Below are 19,204 nucleotides of genomic sequence, written 5' to 3' on the forward strand. Positions count from 1 at the left end.
TCGGTAAGAAGTATGCCTCAGAAAAAGAAGAAGATTCAGATGATGAATCTGAGAAGTATGCCTCAGAAGAAGATTCAGATGATGAATCTGAGAAGTATGCCTCAGAAGAAAAAGAAAATTTAGATGATGATTCTGAGAAGTATGCCTCAGAAGAAGATTCAGATGATGAATCTGAGAAGTATGCCTCAGAAGAAGATTCAGATAATGAATCTGACAAGTATGCCTCAGAAGAAAAAGAAAATTTAGATGATGATTCTGAGAAGTATGCCTCAGAAGAAGATTCAGATGATGAATCTGAGAGAAGTATGCCTCAGAAGAAGAAGAAGATTCAGATGATGAATCTGAGAGAAGTATGCCTCAGAAGAAGAAGAAGATTCAGATGATTAATCTGAGAGAAGTATGCCTCAGAAGAAGAAGAAGATTCAGATGATGAATCTGTGATAATCATGCCTCAGAAGAAGATTCAGATGATGAATCGGTAAGAAGTATGCCTCAGAAAAAGAAGAAGATTCAGATGATGAATCTGAGAAGTATGCCTCAGAAGAAGATTCAGATGATGAATCTGAGAAGTATGCCTCAGAAGAAGATTCAGATGATGAATCTGAGAAGTATGCCTCAGAAGAAAAATAAAATTTAGATGATGATTCTGAGAAGTATGCCTCAGAAGAAGATTCAGATGATGAATCTGAGAAGTATGCCTCAGAAGACGATTCAGATGATGAATCTGTGAGAAGTATGCCTCAGAAGAAGAAGAAGATTCAGATGATGAATCTGAGAGAAGTATGCCTCAGAAGAAGAAGAAGATTCAGATGATGAATCTGTGATAATCATGCCTCAGAAGAAGATTCAGATGATGAATCGGTAAGAAGTATGCCTCAGAAAAAGAAGAAGATTCAGATGATGAATCTGAGAAGTATGCCTCAGAAAAAGAAGAAGATTCAGATGATGAATCTGAGAAGTATGCCTCAGAAAAAGAAGAAGATTCAGATGATGAATCTGTGATAATCATGCCTCAGAAGAAGATTCAGATGATGAATCTGTAAGAAGTATGCCTCAGAAAAAGAAGAAGATGATGAATCTGAGAAGTATGCCTCAGAAGAAAAAGAAAATTTAGATGATGATTCTGAGAAATATGCCTCAGAAGAAGATTCAGATGATGAATCTGAGAGAAGTATGCCTCAGAAGAAGAAGGTTCAGATGATGAATCTGAGAGAAGTATACCTCAGAAAAAGAAGGTTCAGATGATGAATCCGTTAGAAGTATGCCTCAGAAGAATACGTTACTTACCTTCAGTAACTGTTTGTGGTGGATACTCTATCTCCTGCCCCATCTCCATGTCTGGGTCTGTGTCGGTGCCACTTAGCTCTACTCCGATGCTCTCACTTTAAGAGAACGGTTTTCTGATCCAATGTTGCATCTGGAGTGTTTGAAAGATGAGGAATCTGCAGAAAGAAGGAGTGTCCACCAGAAAGAGTGTTAGGAAAGGTAACTATTCTCTCGGTAGAGCATATCCTAATTCCACATAGCCATCACTTAGTCTAGCAGATGTACCTTAGCTCCCTTATCTTTTATATGGAGTTTTCTTATTTAATGACTTGATGACTTTGTACGACATTGGTGAACTCTATGACACAAGGATGTGTTACCTTATAGCAGTGGTGACCCTGGTTAACTGGTATGATACCACAATGCAATTGGATCTCTGTAGAAGTCTTCATAGAATGGTACCATGGATTCCTATGTTAAACATGTTTTTTCGAAAAACAAAAACACGTTACATAGCTTGAGTCCACTCTCTTCTTGTCAAAGCATAAGCCTATTCACCTCCAGTATTGATGGATGTGCATGACTTACTGTTGCTCATGTGTTGTACTTTGATTCTGACGTGCATTTCATACTTTAGTTCACACACAATATTTCTATATATTATTGCACTTTTCACTTTTGTAATATTTTGTGGATTTGTGAGCGTAGAGCTCATGAAGGTGAGGATGCCTTGAATGAACAGCTTGCTCTGTTTAACACATCTTCATGCAAACAAAGAGATGTTTGGTTGGTATGATGCTTGCCTTTCTGTCTCCTGTGTAGACCATTTTCCTGCACACATTGTGTTTGGCCCGGACCCGCATAGCATGGGATGGTTCAGAAGCACGTCCAGTCACCGACCGGGAACTGCGAGCGAGACGGCCCAACCTTCAGCGAATCCGAATGAAGCCATACCCCTGCCACAGAGCACCCCATCCAGAACTGAAGTGCAGATGTGGCTGCCAATAGAGATCAACTGGAGTGACCTGGTATGAGGGTTCTTAGAGGGGTGAATAGATAAATGATTTGTAGTTCTCTATTAAGATCAAACACATCACAAAGAAATCACAGCAATCTCTCTAATACACAGTTGTTCTGTGGGACAAACCATGGCCGACCCTATTCTTATTTTTGAGAGGACTTCCTCAATTCAAGAGTGTTGACATTTATAGAACCTCAGTTTTGACTTTGTACTGCACTAGAAACTCACCACTTGAGACATCTGCCCCTTTCACTCAGTTACAAACTGTGTCTTCTGCTGTTTACAAATACAGCCTTCGAGTGGCAGGAAGGTAGACATAGAGGAAGACATTATGGTATCAAATGAGGTGTATTTTTACTTGTGTTTGTAAAGGAGGCAGATGTGATTGAATGTGATACTTCTGCTGCTTGTGGTGTATATGGAGTGGGCAGTGCATGGCTACGAATGAGGCAATGATGGAATGTACGCAGTTGTCTTTGGAGTGCGAGCAGGATTTGTGCGGAATGTTGCAGATGGTTTGTGGAATGTGTCAAGCTGTTGCTTCCTCTTTTTCGGTCCAGCTCTATATTTTACATGCAAACTCAAACACACTCATCCATGTCAGTACATCAGTGTCAATAGTATAGTCCCCAAGGTTCTTGGGACAATGTTATGAGAGGGAAGCTGGAACTGCCTCAGGTGCAAGTGTTTCCTTCAACATCTCCAGATCTTTCAACTTGAGGATTTTGGCAAATGCCTGTTTTCAGTACCCCCAGCTGCTCCCTCTGTGCGGATTCACAGACGTGATGGATATCCCATCCACCATATTACAAGTGAATTATATCCAGTGACACATGCAGTACGTTGGACGGTATATCTGTCACGTATTTGAAGAAGTATCTAGTCCACCGAATTCTAAATCAGGCCCTTAATATCTTCCTGTTTCTTTTTATTCTATACTCCCAGCTTTCCCTGATCGAACTCCCAGCATCTCTACATTGAGATACTTTGTCTCGTTTGCTCCGTGATAGAGGAACTCAGAACAGGGTCTGTGGGAAGTTGCGCCACCCTGGTGCTTTTGTGGATACCCTGAATCTCACTGGGTCCTGAGTCTGGTTGCCAAACCATCTCCTGACCGATGTGCACATCCTTAGACAAGACTGCACATACAATTTTCATGGCTTAGTAACTTGTCTTGAACTCCTTTTCTTGCATGGATCTCTGCAAGGTTATTGTCAGCCATATAACCTGGCTCCTACAGAAAATCTATTAGACTTACAACTTATGGAAGTAAATTCAGTTATACTTACAGACGAATGTGCTGCTTTCTTCCTGTTCTCGTGGCATACAGTGCTTGCTAAGGGGCATCCATTGTGAATTCTGTTGTTTATCACCTGTGTCCCAGAGAACTATTGCACTCTAATTAGAAAATCAAGTGCTGCTAGCCTTGAGGGAAACAACAGGTCAAACTCAGACATTTCTCAGTATTGGTGGAGTCATCTAAGTAGCAGACATGGGGCAGAGGTGCTGAGCCAAGACCACTATGAATGGTTGAACCTTTAAATGTCATATTTTCAACCAGCTCGGTCGTGGCTAATATTTCTGGGCTTAGTTACAGTATAGAAGAGCGAAATACCACATGTCTGAATAGTGTGTTTTGTACGGAGAGACCAGGCTCACCCTGAGCCTGGTCTCTCCGTATGCCAGGCAGCCCGCAAGCACGAGACTTACCCTATAAATTGCCAAAGGCGCCTTGATGCCTTCGGGCTTAGATGCGCATTATAAGATTTCTTTCATTTCATTTCATTTCACAATTATGTGTATTACGGGAGAAATGGCAGCCACGTTCAGCAGGAAGAAGGTATCACAAGGTAAATTAGGGGACTAGGCTGCCCAGGAAGGCCCACTGCTATTGGTCAGTCCACTATTGGCTAGCATCTCGCCTGAAAAAGTTCACAAACACCTCCTTTGGTTAGGGAGCCTGGGTGAGGATTATTGTCATCAATGGCAGAATACTGTTGGTACATAATAACATTGTGGGTACCATAATAATGCCATTTTCAATATCTAGGATTTCAATTTTGTAATACTATCTATTTTATGTGTTTATTTTGTTAATAATATTTATTTGTAATATTGCTTTTTTTACAATATTCTTCAATTTGCTGAATTTTGTGTTTTTGGGGATGGTTTTGAAATTGAGTAATAGTTGTTTATTTAACTAATGACCTGATTTTAATCTTGGCGGATGGGTTACTCCTTCACAACGGTGAAGGAAATCCCGTCCGCCAAAATATGAATCCCATTGTATCCTATGGGATTTATATTTCGGCTGCCAGGATATCTGCCACCGTTGTGATGGGTTAACCTGTCCACCAAGATGTAGGGCAGACCCTAAGCTTGGAATTGTAATGGTTTTTGGGTTGTTAGGATTTATTGGGGTTTTGTGTGAGTAGTGCTTTACAATAATGTTTAAAATATTTTTTTATTTATTTAACTCGTGTATTTTTTATATTTCTGATTGCATTTAAAAAATATTTATTTTTCTAAGTTTAATGGTATTTATTTTTTAGGATGTTAGGTTTAGGAGGGATTTTGTGTGGAAAGTGTTTATTTTTTTACTACTTTTGAAGTTGATTACATTTTTAATATTATTCTATGTTTTTTATTTACTTTTTAAATATACTTTTTTTTGGTTTATGTTTTAGGTTGGGTTCTATAGGGTGATTTGATTTGGTAGTGTTTTCAAATTTATATATCAATTTTGTTCTGTTTTAAATATTTGTGCATTTATTTGGTTGCATTTTGTAAATTTTTCCCCCCAAAATAACAATTTTGTTTTTTTAATTTAAGAAAACATATAATTGATAACAAGTGTAAATTAAGTATTGTGAATTAATTTATTGTGTTAACCTAAATGTGTATATCAGGTTTGTATATAGTTATTCAGTTATTTATATTTATATTACTTTTATAGTTTTACTTTTAAAATATATTTTGCACAGTTTTTTATTTTAAAAGGTAAAACATTTTTTTCTTTTGTTTATTTAATATTTTTATACATACTTTTTGCATATTTTACTTTTAATATTGATTAGTTTTGAGTTGTAATAGTAATTCTGATCCTCCCACCAAGAGTCCGATACTTTCCCCAATTTTGTTTCATTTGGAATGGAAATAGTCAATTTGCAACCACTCATACCTCCCCAACCTCCATTTCAAAACTGTACCCAGTGTTGCTTAGTTCAGAGTGGGAGTAGTCATTCCCAAACAAAAATACATTTATTTGTGATGATATTCAATTTTAATTTTATTTTCAGATAAATTGATGCTTACAGAAATTATTTTCATTTATCAATTGATCTATGTTCTGTAAATTAAAAAAATGTAATGTAGAAAAATTCTGTTTTCTGTTTAATTATAATTTAACATACCTATTATTTTAAATAATTACAAATAATTCATTTTAATTATATCAAATATATTTTTTTCCATCAAACAATTGTAATTAATTTTTCAATATTTAATACAATACCAACATTTTACACAACAGTTAATAAAGTAGATGGCATTTGTAATTTGTCGGTGGAGTCAAAACTAAAAAGGATTACCAGAAAAGAGAAAAAAAACTACCCCTCCCCACACATACACTGGGACCTATTAGGATGTCGGCAGAAGTCCGCCCGTCACTGTTTCGGTGTGGGAACCGACCGACTATAAGACGGCGGGTCTGAACATCGCATTATAATGCGGCCACATATGGTCTGGTTGCAAACTCCCATTTCTCTCCCACAGCACAAGCTCCCGTAGAGAAATAGGAGTTTGTGTAAATACCTGCATGGTGCCTACCACACAGTGCAGGGATTTACTGAGGGGAACCAAGGCCCAGCTGCGGAAGGCCAGGAGGGAAGGGGGCCCTGGTAGGTGCCCCAAAAGTTGCTTTCCGACAGACTTTCCATGTCAGAAAGCCCGACATGGAAAGCCTGCCGGAAACCAACATCATAATCCTGATGGTGGAAATGCCGTCTTCTAGCGATTATGATCGGTTTCCAACTGGCCGACTAGCTCCTTGAGCCTGTCGGGAGCCAGTCGGATTGACCGGCCAGTTTAAACTCTGACCGCCTGCTTTTTAATTAGGTGGTCTGAATTTAAACCATAGATGTCGGTCAGAAAGCCTCCGACCAGCGGTCAGAGGCTTTCCGACCGAAATCCAAATGATACCCACTCTCTCCCACCAGTTATCGTATCAAAAGCATTCCATTTGGCGTTCTAGCGTTATTATGAAGGGAAACAACATTTAAGGGCCGATTACGATGTTAATCAGAAAGCCTCTGACTGGTAGTCGGAGGCTTTCCAACCGACGTGGTCATTTTACTTGGTTCCGACAGGCTCTTGAAGTCTTCCTATCAGTCGGAACCTCACCGTAATACCCTATGGACAGCATTTCTGCCGTCGAGATTACGATGACAGTTTCTCACAGCCTTTCTGTGCCATCCTTTCTGACACTTTAAGGCTGTCGGAAAGCAACTTTAGGGGCCCGTAGCAAGGCCCCCTTGCCTTTGTTGTCCAAGGTCGGTGGTTGAGGGGGTACCTCGGGTACCCCTGTAAAACCCTGCACTGTTCCTGCCACAAGGTGGAGGGTGTTACACTCCCCCACACCCTCCCCATTTCTCTATAGGAGCCCATAGAGAACAGTGGGAATTCGACCAAACAGTTTTCGGTCATATTGTAATCAGGCGGTCGAAATTGTCGACCTCAGGTCGATCGGTCCCAAGTCTGAGACAGTGGCAGTCTGAGGCAACTCCGACTGACATCGTAGTAAGCCCCTTAATATTTAGAAATTCTATTTTTGATGTTTTTACACTATGTTTCGTTCTTAATATTCTAGCTATTTTGAATGGTAATTTTAAAATGCAGTATTATCACTGGCATGGGTTACAGAGGCATGAGTCAATGTTGGTTGTGGCTGACAGCCAAAGTCATTTGCTAGCCATCTTTGAGAAAAGCCCAAATTGCTTTTTTACAGTAGACTATCCACTGGTGGATGTCTGAATTTTAAGAGGTTGTGGGGTCGGTATTTTCTCATGTTTGGGGGAGCCTCCAGCGGATCGGGCTATGCTTCCAATGTCATGCCCCCACTTTGGTTGTCAATGTTTGTCAAATGAAAACGTACCTAGATCTCCATAGAATCCTCCATTGGATGGTTGGCAGGTCCTTACTTATTTTTATATCTAAGTATGGTGGGTGCTTCTTCTGCAAAAGAAAGTGGAAGCAAGAATGGAATCTCTAAATATGGTTCCCCCCCTCTTCATTCATGGTCAGCCCCCATACTATAAATAAACCCCAGGCTTAGGTTTCTACTTTTAAAGTGTAAGGTTTCCAGATCTCTCTGTGGTACCTGAGATACAATATCTGAGACTTTCCTTTAATAACTTTATGCGTTCTGAAATTGTTTATTTGCTAATATCAACTAAAACAGTTTGATTAGGAAACCTGTAAACAATTACTTTGAAAATGAATTTCCAGGGCTGGTTAACGGTTCCTGAAATCAAAGAGTCATCTAGTGATGTTAGTCAAGTGTATGACTGTGGTCCGAACTAGAGTTTGGCAGATGTGGGACACCCGCCAAAAAGTCCTGGGTGTACTGTGCGCCCTATTCAAAGTGTATTCATGTCTATGTACTTTAAATAAGAGAGCTGTGACTCTACGTAGCAAATGACCAACTCAGATTCAGCCCTAATTCTGGCATGGTGTTGTATACTGTCTGCATATGCATGAGTGTGATTTATACCCTATTGTCTAACACATTGTTTTGTCTTTCTTTTAAACTTCCAAGACCCATGGTACCGGAAGTGAATTTGAAACTGAGGGGACAGTGACTTGTGAGCTTTGTGACTTTCGCACGCCTCGCTTCCTCTCCCACATGGGGACGCATCACCCCGGCTGTGGAGCTGAGATCAGTCACGGGCGAGTATATCGCGCGAATGGCAGTCACTTAACTTCCTGGGGCAGAGGGCACTGTGGAGCCGGAGGGCCGCTCTACCTGCTGTGCACCAGCTGCCAGGAGAAGTACCTGCTTTCAAAAAGGAACAAGAAACTCACAGCCTGCTGCAGGTAACAGACTCCGCTTCCCTACTCCAGCCTCCCTTCCTTCTTCGCTCTCATGTATTTATCCGCCCTTCACGCCTTCCATTAAACGCATGTGCGGAAACAGAACTAGGCAGCTCTACCTCTATCCTCCCCTGCCCCTACTTGTAGACTGTCAGGTCTGTGAGACTGACACTCTTTGTCTCTCTCTCATACTCCACCTCACTCTATTAATCCACCCTTCGTTTACTTGCCCACCCACAGCTGCTGCCCAGTATTAAGATATCCAGAGAAGATCATTTTAGCTGATTTACTCATCTGGAACTCCCTCTCCAACAGATGTGCATGTATTATTTATATAGAGTGAATCCAGCTGAGATCAGCAGAGGCCAGGGTCAAAATCAAAGCTGAAGCCAAGGAGTGAGAGGTACCTGGGTTCTGAGAGTGGAAGTGGGCTCTCACTTTCTGGTAATAGTAGGTTCTTCAAAGCAGTGTATCTACAGCTTTTTTCAGGTCATGCCTGGTGTATAAAGGGATGTTGTTGGTTCTGGTTCCATAGATGGAGTTGGCCTGTTGCCTTGTATTTCTTTATTGCACGTCTTCAATTATACTAATGGTATCATGACTGGCGATCATGACAGCCACATAGGCAGGTGTGCCGAGAACCCCCAGGGATGATAGCCACATAGGCAGGTGTGCTGAGGGACACCGATCATGACAGCCACATAGGCAGGTGTGCCAAGAGCCACCGGTGATGACAGCCACATAGGCAGTTGTACTGGGAGCCATCTGGGATGACAACCATGTAGGCAGGAGTGCCGAAAGCCACAGGGGGGACTGGGACATACACAGGTGTGCCATGAGCCACCAGGTATGACAGCCAAATAGGCAGGTGTGCTGGCAGACACTGATCATGAAAGCCACATAGGCAGGTGTGCCGGGAGCCACTGGGGATGACTGGCACATACGCAGGTGTGCCGAGAGTCATCAGGGATGACAGCCACGTAGGCAGGTGTGCTGAGAGCCACCAGGAATGACTGGCACATACACAGGTGTGCCGAGAGCCACCGGGATGACAGCCACATAGGCAGGTGCGCCTAGAGCCACCAGGGATGACAGCCACATAGGCAGGTGTGCCAAGAGCCACTAGGGATGACAGCTACATAGGCAAGCATGCCAAGAGCCACCAGGGATGACAGACACATATACAGGCGTGCCAAGAGCCAACAGGGATGACAATCATATAGGCAGGTGTGCCGAGAGCCACCAGGAATGACTGGCACATACAAAGGTGTGCCGAGAGCCACCGGGATGACAGCTACATAGGCAGGTGTGCCAAGAGCCACCGGGGTTGACAGACACATATACAGGTGTGCTGAAAGCCACCAGGGATGACAGCCACTGATCATGAAAGCCACATAGGCAGGTGTGCCGGGAGCCACCGGGGATGACTGGCACATACGCAGGTGTGCCGAGAGTCATCAGGGATGACAGCCACATAGGCAGGTGTGCTGAGAGCCACCAGGAATGACTGGCACATACACAGGTGTGCCGATAGCCACCGGGATGACAGCCACATAGGCAGGTGCGCCGAGAGCCACCAGGGATGACAGCCACATAGGCAGGTGTGCAGAGAGCCACTATGGATGACAGCTACATAGGCAAGCATTCCAAGAGCCACCAGGGATGACAGACACATATACAGGCATGCCAAGAGCCAACAGGGATGACAATCACATAGGCAGGTGTGCCGAGAGCCACCAGGGATGACTGGCACATACAAAGGTGTGCCGAGAGCAACCGGGATGACAGCCACATAGGCAGGTGTGCCGAGAGCCACCAGGGATGACAGCTACATAGGCAGGTGTGCCAAGAGCCACCGGGGTTGACAGACACATATACAGGTGTGCCGAAAGCCACCAGGGATGACAGCCACATAGGAAGGTGTACTGAGAGCCACCAGGGATGACAGTCACATGCACAGGTGTGCCGAGAGCAACCAGGGATGACAGCCACATAGGCAGGTGTGCCGAGAACCACCAGGGATGACAGACACATACACAGGTGTGCTGAGAGCCACCAATGATGACAGCTACATAGGCAGGTGTGTCGTGAGCACTGGCGATGAATGCCACATAGGCAGGTGTGTCAAGAGCCATAGGGGATGACAGCCACATAGGCAGGAGTGCTGAGAGCCACTGGCAATGACAGCCACATAGGCAGGTGTCTCCAGGGCCACCGGGATGACAGCCACATAGGCAGGAGTGCCGAGAGCCACTTCGATGACAACCACATAGGCAGGAGTGCCCAGAGCACAACCAATGACAGCCATTTAGGCAGGTGTGCCGGTCACATATATTCTAAAAACTTTCACTTGGGCTGGATCCCATCTACAGATGCCACTGAAATCACTACAAGGGGTAAATGCCAGCCAGTGCCTCCCTTTTCGCATCTGCTTTTATTATCATCACTTGGAAGAAGCACTCTCAGCCGTGGAGCAGGTCTGTCACCAGTCTGAAGCTCACTGATCTGCAGACTGAGAAGTAGTAGATTCTGACCTGGGTGCCTTCAAAGAACAGCCTGAAGATTGGATGGTTTTCAGAACTTGCTGTGTTTAAGTCATGATTTTCTCTGCATCTTTGAGGGTGGCTATGGGAGTGCGCATCCAAGCGGGGTTTGGGTTGAGTATTTAGACACCCTGTTGGAAGGATCACCCCTTACCACAACAGGAACACCACATGAGCCCTTCAAAAATCTAAGAGTTCCATTAGTCTACCTCAGCTTGTAACACATAGTCAATGGCAAGACCTGTCCACCCACATGAAGCCAGAGATGAGGCTTTACTGAAGAAAGAAGAGGGTGTGCTGAAGGAGTCCTGTGTGGAACATGGGTTAAGAACCAATAACGCAGCACTCATTCAGAACTGTGTTTTGATTTTGCATTCCAGTGCCAAGAAGTGTCTAAGCTCAATTACAGGTATTAAAACAAGTTCTGCTGCCAGCGTCTTTTGTGCACAACATATCAAAGCACACCAGAAGTTACCATTAAATATACAACTACAAATACATTTGTTAAAAAACATAAATTACTGCAGGCCATTTTAAATACATATTCAAGAGGTTGTTTTGGGTATATTTGACTGTAATGTGGTTACCAGCTAACTTTGGAAAGAGGGTGGTTAGACTTTATCAGACAGATGATTTGCAAGCCTGCTCCATCCGTCTCCATAAGCTCTTTCAGAGACTACATTTCCGCATTCAGTGAGGACAAGTGCATTTTGTGCCATGTGAATTGTTTTTCAATCTTATGGTATGTTCACTAGACCACGCCTGGCCACAACTTTGTTGCTTGCATAGTAGCTTAAGGCATCCTGTAATTCAAGACCTAAAACCTTGTCCACAGTCATAATTATAATGTTTCTGATATGCCTTTTGTGAACTTTAAAATAATCTGTTACATTCTAAACGGAAAGATTAGACATGGAAGACTACATGGTCTCTTTTTGCTACTACAACTGCAGGCCTGGCCTTGGGACTCGTGGTCTGCATTCTGGCTCATGTCTTTCTACAAGGGCATTGGTTGGGTCAAGAGGACACACATGAGGACCAGCCTCTTTCGTCCACTCTAAGCGTGGTCTGAGCGTGAGAATTATGTGTTGGAGGATACTGGACAATATTGAAAGAGTTTTGGAAAAGCTCACTGCCTGACTCAAAAATGTCTCTGAAGAGATGAAATATTTGTAGCAGTGTCCCAGTGGGACTTCAGATGAAGTGTTACTATGGCAATGCCTGAGGCATACACATTTCACATAAAAATCACAAAATCCAGCAATTCTGCTGGAGTCTTTAATATTAGATTAGCACTTTGGCAAAGAAATGCTGCAAGTGATATTTCAGCCTCTCACCAAACTTTCATTCATTCATTCATTTGCAAACTCTATTTCGGCCATTACAGCCATAAAAGCACAAATAAATTCACAACATCTTAAAATTCATATCGAAGGAGAAGAGCGATGTCATAAGGAGCACTAATTAATAGGATGGTACCAACATACATAGTAGTAATAATCACACATTGGGAAGAAGGCAGATTAAATTAAAAGCATCCCTTTGGGAAATGTAAACAATTCAAAGCAGTCATTAAAAATATAATTTAAACGTAATTGTTTTTTTTTAAAACTCCGGTTCACAGCCTATATTTTTATAAAAACCAAGACCACATTAAAGGCCAGTTAAGCGGGTATGGCTCAAGGCTTTCATAAAAAAGGCCCCTAGTCTGTAAACGTAGGTATCTGCTAAACAATTGATGTGAAGAATAGCCATACCCGCTTAACTGGCCTTTAATGTGGTCTTGGTTTTTATAAAAATATAGGCTGTGAACCGGAGTTTTTAAAAAAAACAATTACGTTTAAATTATATTTTTAATGACTGCTTTGAATTGTTTACATTTCCCAAAGGGATGCTTTTAATTTAATCTGCCTTCTTCCACCACATAGCAAACAGATATTTAGAAACTGCAGCAACAAAAAACGGGTTAGTATCAGATTTTAAAACCCTGTAGAAAAAATCTTTTACAAGTGCATTGAAAGAGCATAAACTGACACGTATTTTACAGACAGTTAACCCCTCCAGTCTTACCTATCGGTTTTTGGATATAAAGTATCAATATAAAATGGAGCAGGTGTTGGATTTTATACAACCACCCTTAGCTAAGAAATTGTTTTTGCAATTTAGATACAGGACACTCCCGCTTTATGCATTAACCAACAAGTGGACGGGCGCTGCTTCCCATCTCTGCCCGGGGTGCCAAGTAGAGGAGGAAACTGTAATTCATGTGATGTTCTTCTGCTTGGCATATAAGCAGGCCAGGTCAAAGTGGGTGATTCAACTCTGTAGAAATCTGGGGCCCGATTCACAGAACTAACTTAAGACCAAATCCTAAACTTACTACCATTTTGGTATTCACAGAAGGTACTTACTCATTTTGGTATTCACAGAAGGTACATACTCATTTTGGTATTCACAGAAGGCACCTACTCATTTTGGTATTCACAGAAGTTAGAACTCCTAACTTTAGGACTCCTAAATGCCTTCTGTGAATACCGAAAGTCTTAAAGTTAGGATTTTTCTCAGTTTAGGAGTAGTAAAGTTAGGACTCCTAACTTTAGCACTCCTAAATGCCTTCTGTGAATACCGAAAGTCTTAAAGTTAGGATTTTTCTCAGTTTAGGAGTAGTAAAGTTAGGACTCCTAACTTTAGCACTCCTAAATGCCTTCTGTGAATACCAAAAGTCTTAAAGTTAGGATTTTTCTCAGTTTAGGAGTCGTAGATTTAGGAGGCCTGACTTTACTACTCCTAACCTGAGAAAAATCCTAACTTTAAGACTTTCGGTATTCACAGACGGCATTTAGGATTCCTAAAGTTAGGACTCCTAATTTCTGTGAATACCAAATGAGTAAGGGCCCGATGTAGGTAGCCCTTTACCGATCGTAATCGGCCGAAAATACCGATTTTCGGCCGTTTCCGATCGGTAAAGGGATATCGAGATGTAGGGGCACATTTTCGGTAATTTTACCGAATCGTTATCATTACCGAATCGGTAAATTTACTGAATCGGTAATATTTACCGATTCGGTAATGATACTGATTCGGTAAAATTAGCGAAAATGCAATGTAGGTAGCCAATGTTCCATCAGCACATGGCTTACAGAGTCGGTATTTTACCATGGAATACAAATCCATGGTAAAATACCGATTCCTGTGTACATGCACATCTGTGCATGTACACATGTGCCATGTGACAGACAGACGTGCCCTTAGGGCATGTCTGTGTGCCACATTGCACACATGCCCGTTTTGGGGGTGCTAGAGGGTGTCAAAGTGACACCCCCTGCACCCTTGTGAATTCTTTAATTACCGATTCGGTAAATACCGAATCAGTAATGCCTAATCATTCCTATGTGCTTCAAAGCCCATAGGAATGAATGGGCATTACCGATTCGGTATTTACCGAATCGGTAATTAAAGAATTGTTAAGGATTCGGTAACGAATCCAGATGTTGGGACCTACATCCCATTTACCGATTTTGAAATACCGAATCGGTAAAATTCGGTATTTCAAAATCGGTAAATGGGATTTACCTACATCGGGCCCTAAGTGCCTTCTGTGAATACCAAAATGGTAGTAAGTTTAGGATTTTGTCTTAAGTTAGTTCTGTGAATCGGGCCCCAGATTTCTACAGAGTTGAATCACCCACTTTGATCTGGAGGTGGTTGGATAAAATCCAACACCTGCTCCATTTTATATTGATACTTTTTATCCAAAAAACGATAGGTAAGACTGGAGGGGTTAACTGTCTGTAAAATACGTGTCAGTTTATGCTCTTTCAATGCACTTGCCAAAGATTCTTTTGAAATAGCTAGGCATGACTTCTCCGGCACGGACCATAAATCTTCCCTTCCATTTCGCAGAATGAATCCGTAATGAAGGACAGCCACAGGATACTACCCGCCCCCAGGGTAGACATTACAACCTTTAATTCCTCCCTATATTGGCCAAACTCTGACGTACTCCACAGTCGTCACCAATAAAGCAATGGGCGTGAAGCAATCAGGTCAGCAATTGGGAGGATATTCAGGTCCATCCTTAATGGTATTAAGGGAGTGCTTTTAGGCAGACACAAGATTTGTCTTAGAGAATTGTTTTCTGTTATAGTAAGGGCATTGGCTAAGCTATGTCCCCACTATTCGGCCCCATACATAGTTGCCCCTCTTGCCTGAACCTTATAGATTTCTACAGGTGGGCTTATGACCATTAGGGCACATTTCTTTTGAACTTTTAAAATCCCCCCAATGGCCTGGGTTAGCTTTTGGTTAGCTTTATTGATTTGTGGTCCCCACCCCATTTTATCATTTAATGTAAGACTGAAATAGTCGAAAATAGGGACCCTTTCCAATGGTCTATCATCCATTCTTGAGTGCTGACAATTTATCGACTCAGCATTGAAGACCATGTACTTTGTTTTTTTAATATTTACAACCAAATTCCTCTTTTTACAAAACAAGCTAAATCCCTCTAGCACACGCAGCATCCCCATTGATGATTTCGAGAGGAGCAGAGTGTCATCCGCAAACATTAATGCAGGAAATTTGCGGTTAGCTAGTTTTGGGGAGTCTATATCCTTGACGGCAAGAAGGTCTCCTATTAACCCGTTAAGAAAAAGTTAGAAAAGGGTCAGCACATGAGCGCAACTCTGCCTCACCCCCTTTCCAACTGGAAATGGTGCCATTAATTTCCCATTCTTGCCGAACCTTACCCTAGCGAATGTTCCCTCGTGGAGGCGTTTGAGCTGATGACAAAGGTGTGGTGGTACTCCCATATCCAGCATAATACCCCACAACTGGTCACGATCTACCATGTCAAAAGCCGATTTAAGATCCACGAACCACCCTCCAGGACTATATGCTTCTAATAGATCAATTGAAGCCCAAACAACTGATCTATAGTGGATGTTTTGCGTCTAAAGCCTGCTTGTAAGGGCATTAAAATATTAAGGTCTTCCATCCACTCCTGGAGTCTTCCCAGTAACACTCTAGCAAAGATCTTTCGTGTTACATCAATTAAGCTAATTGGCCTATAATTAGCTGGTTCAATGGGGGACCCTTTTTTATAAATAGGGATGATCTCAGCCCCGGCCCACTTAGGGGGAGTGACATGCCATAAAGGGTAGCATTAAATAGTGTTTGGAGAGATGGGGCCCAGACTACCTGCTCATTTCTGTACAGTTCCCCGGGGATTCTATCTAGCCCAGGGGCTTTGTATGGTAGTACCTTGGCGAGGGCAGCTAATACCTCAGCCAAGGTACAAGGGGGTATGTCCCAAGGGGAATCAAAGATTTGGCAACAAACCGACATCCCACTCTCACTAGGTCCATTATGTGGACTTGAATATAAATCTTTAAAATAGATACGCCAGGCTTCTTCGCCGATGTTAGGCTCAATGGTAGACCTACCCCCTATTTTTCCAGTAAGGACTAAATTCCAGAAGCCTCTTATATCTTTATGATCCAAGGCATTCTTGATGGCCTGCCATCTTTCCATTTCCCATTCAGAGTTCGCCGCTAAAATAATTTTTAAAAACGCCCTTGCTTCCCTTATACACATTCTATCTCGCCCCTTAAAACTTAACAACAGGGCTCTTTTTGCGTCCCTACATGACCTGTTGTACCATGTTTTTTTATTCTCTACAATGATTGCCCTTGTTGGGCTTACTACTATAAAATAAATCCGCCAGGCTTGCAACCAAGTCCTGGTGGATTTTACCTAGATCTTTATCAGAATCTAAGTTGGCACTATTTCAAGGGGTAATGCTTGCCTTTTCTAGAAAAGGAATAATACAACTATACATGTCCGAGATTACTTCTGGAGATTGAGCTATTAAACCCCAGAAAATTATTCTCCTTTCTTCAGCCACTATTATATTGCCTAATGAGGGGTTATCCTGGCCTTGCCCTACTTCTATTAGGTTAGTGTTACGACCAATGGATTATGGTCGCTTTCTTCACGGGGGTCGACTAGAAACTTTGCAGCCATGTGCCAGATTTCAACACTTAATAAAATATAATCAATTATTGATGCCTGGCCATTTCTATCAAAGGTAGGGTGCCCAGGATTATCATCAGGGAACCGACCATTACATGCCCTCAATGAGTGAGTGAGGGTAAGGGAGGTCATTTGCAAGACTAGTGGGGTCCACCCCCTTATCGGATAGGCATTAGACACAGGAATTGACCATATTGAGTCCTCATCACTGGTAATAGATGTTGGCAGCCCATTAAGGGGTTCAAAATGACAGTTAAAGTCCCCACCAATCAAAAAATGTGCTTTCCTAGAAAGTTAGGTGAGGAGGGCAGCCAAGCAATCGAGCATCGGAGATGTCTGCCCGTGCTTCAGTGGGCGTGAGTAAACATTAATGATGGCCAGCCTTGGAAGATTTCTATGGGTGAGAAGAATGTATAAAATATCAGGTGTGTGCATTTCTATTCTCTTCACCGTACAACCCAGATGGGTACCAACCCAAATGCAAAGACCCCCGAAGGTCTGCCCCTTGGACCCTTCACTGCCGCTTCACAGTAGGCTGCGAAGCCTACTCTATATAATGATCTTAGTGCCCAAGTTTCTTGAAATAAGCAGATCTCATGGGAGTCTATGAAGTCACCCCATTCGGGAAGATCTAATCTAGCCATTAGGCCCTCGATATTCCATGACAGAAACCTGGGGCCGTGTGGACTTACTTCCAACTCACTCTCGGGAGTCAACTCCGATTATTGCCTATCTATGGCTTCTAGGGCCTCTTGATTATTTTTGGGGGTCCCTAGTGTTCGGGATTTTAATACCACCTCGCAAATATGACCAGCCGTCTGTCTTTGAAATTAATGACTATGCAATCGCCCGCTACATCTTTCACTCTGTGACCTACCCAACTTACTCTGCGGCAAACAGAATTTGACTTTGCACATTTGGAGGGAGGGGTCTATTATGATTCAACCAATGCATCAATTTTTTTTTATTCAGTATAAGATTCAACACTGCCTTTGTCTAATTCAGGGACCCCAGTTAAAACGACAACATCAGGTGAAGAATCAGGGGGTAAATCAATGTGTGGCAAGATGTACTTAGATTAATTGATATTAGATCTTTCCTTCGACCGTCCAGGTAATTTTTGGGCTGGACTCCCTCCCAGGGGTTGTTGTGCTGCTCTCTCGCCCTGGGAACAGTCTATTCTTCCCTGTGCAACTAAACCACTATAGGTGGTGGATCCATCCACTATATTAGATGCAATTAGGGTAGGCAATGGGAAAGGCAATAAGAGGTTGGGGGTACCGGAATCCCGGATTACATTCATCATCACTTCCTTAGCCTGAGCACTCATCAACAAATTATTCTTAATACAATCAAAATTAGTTGCAGTCAACTGTTCAAATTTTACCAATCTGTTGTAATAAGGTCTCCTACTTTTGTCCAAAAACCCTCCTCAAGCAGAGGCAAAGAACAGTCAACAGAGACCATAGACGAAGTATTTGATGCAGAGCTCATCGTCCCGGGCGCTTCAATACTTGTAGGCGCTGTGGTCGCCCGTTGCCAATCTTATTCATTTTGGGCATTTGGGGATTTTTTCCCTTCTGCACTCCCCCTCTTCGCTTCCTTTTAGACGCCAATCCTGATGCGTGGTCCGCTGGTTGGGGCTGTACCACTATCGGTATCCGTCAGAGGTATAGCCGTGGGAGGAGCAAAAAACAAGACTCCTGAGCCATAAGTGTATTTACTGGATCACAAGACATTTGACTACTACTTTGTCCCGACTCCTCAAGGTCAGTTACTATAGATATATGCTGCTCAGGAGACCGTGCAGACATCAGTCCCCCCAAGGAGGAGCGTTTAGTAAATGCTGGATCCAATGAAAGGCGATGTTCAGTTATTAAAATCTCATGCTCCAACACTGATGTTGCTCTTATTATGAACTGGTCAAATGTCCCGGTTACACTCCCGCCCATAACAGCTTTCTTCCCCTTCCCTACACGTGCAGCCATCGCGAGCTAAATAAGGCGCTGTAGTTTAACACCAAATACAAGCACCCCCGTCAACAGTTACAATCAACAATTAAACCAGATAGCCAACCTTAAGAGAGCTGAGGATGTTAGAGGGGGGGCCCAGCCCAGCCTCCTCCGGTCTCGGAATGGGCTCAAAATGGGCGTTGCGGGGAAGATGATGTTTTAAATAGACGTCCTCGGTGAAACCAGCCTCAGGTGCAGGCAGTGCTCTTGCCCCCTGGGACTTGCAGTCCCTCCTCCAA

The 19,204-nt window shown here is 42.8% G+C and overlaps 1 protein-coding gene across 1 annotated transcript in view; it reads left to right on the top strand.

Moving 5' to 3' along the window:
- Positions 1 to 19,204, top strand: part of LOC147725878 (putative E3 ubiquitin-protein ligase HERC1) — a 1,064,842-nt gene that overhangs the window by 594,905 nt on the left and 450,733 nt on the right. Inside the window, exons 38-39 of the mRNA XM_086963380.1 lie at positions 2,089 to 2,294; positions 8,103 to 8,380. Coding sequence (XP_086819506.1) covers positions 2,089 to 2,294; positions 8,103 to 8,380 — 484 coding nt within the window. The remainder of the gene's footprint in view (positions 1 to 2,088; positions 2,295 to 8,102; positions 8,381 to 19,204) is intronic.

The sequence above is a fragment of the Lissotriton vulgaris genome, chromosome 3_1 (assembly GCF_964263255.1).
Source record: "Lissotriton vulgaris chromosome 3_1, aLisVul1.2, whole genome shotgun sequence".
NCBI classification, from domain to species: Eukaryota; Metazoa; Chordata; class Amphibia; order Caudata; family Salamandridae; genus Lissotriton; species Lissotriton vulgaris.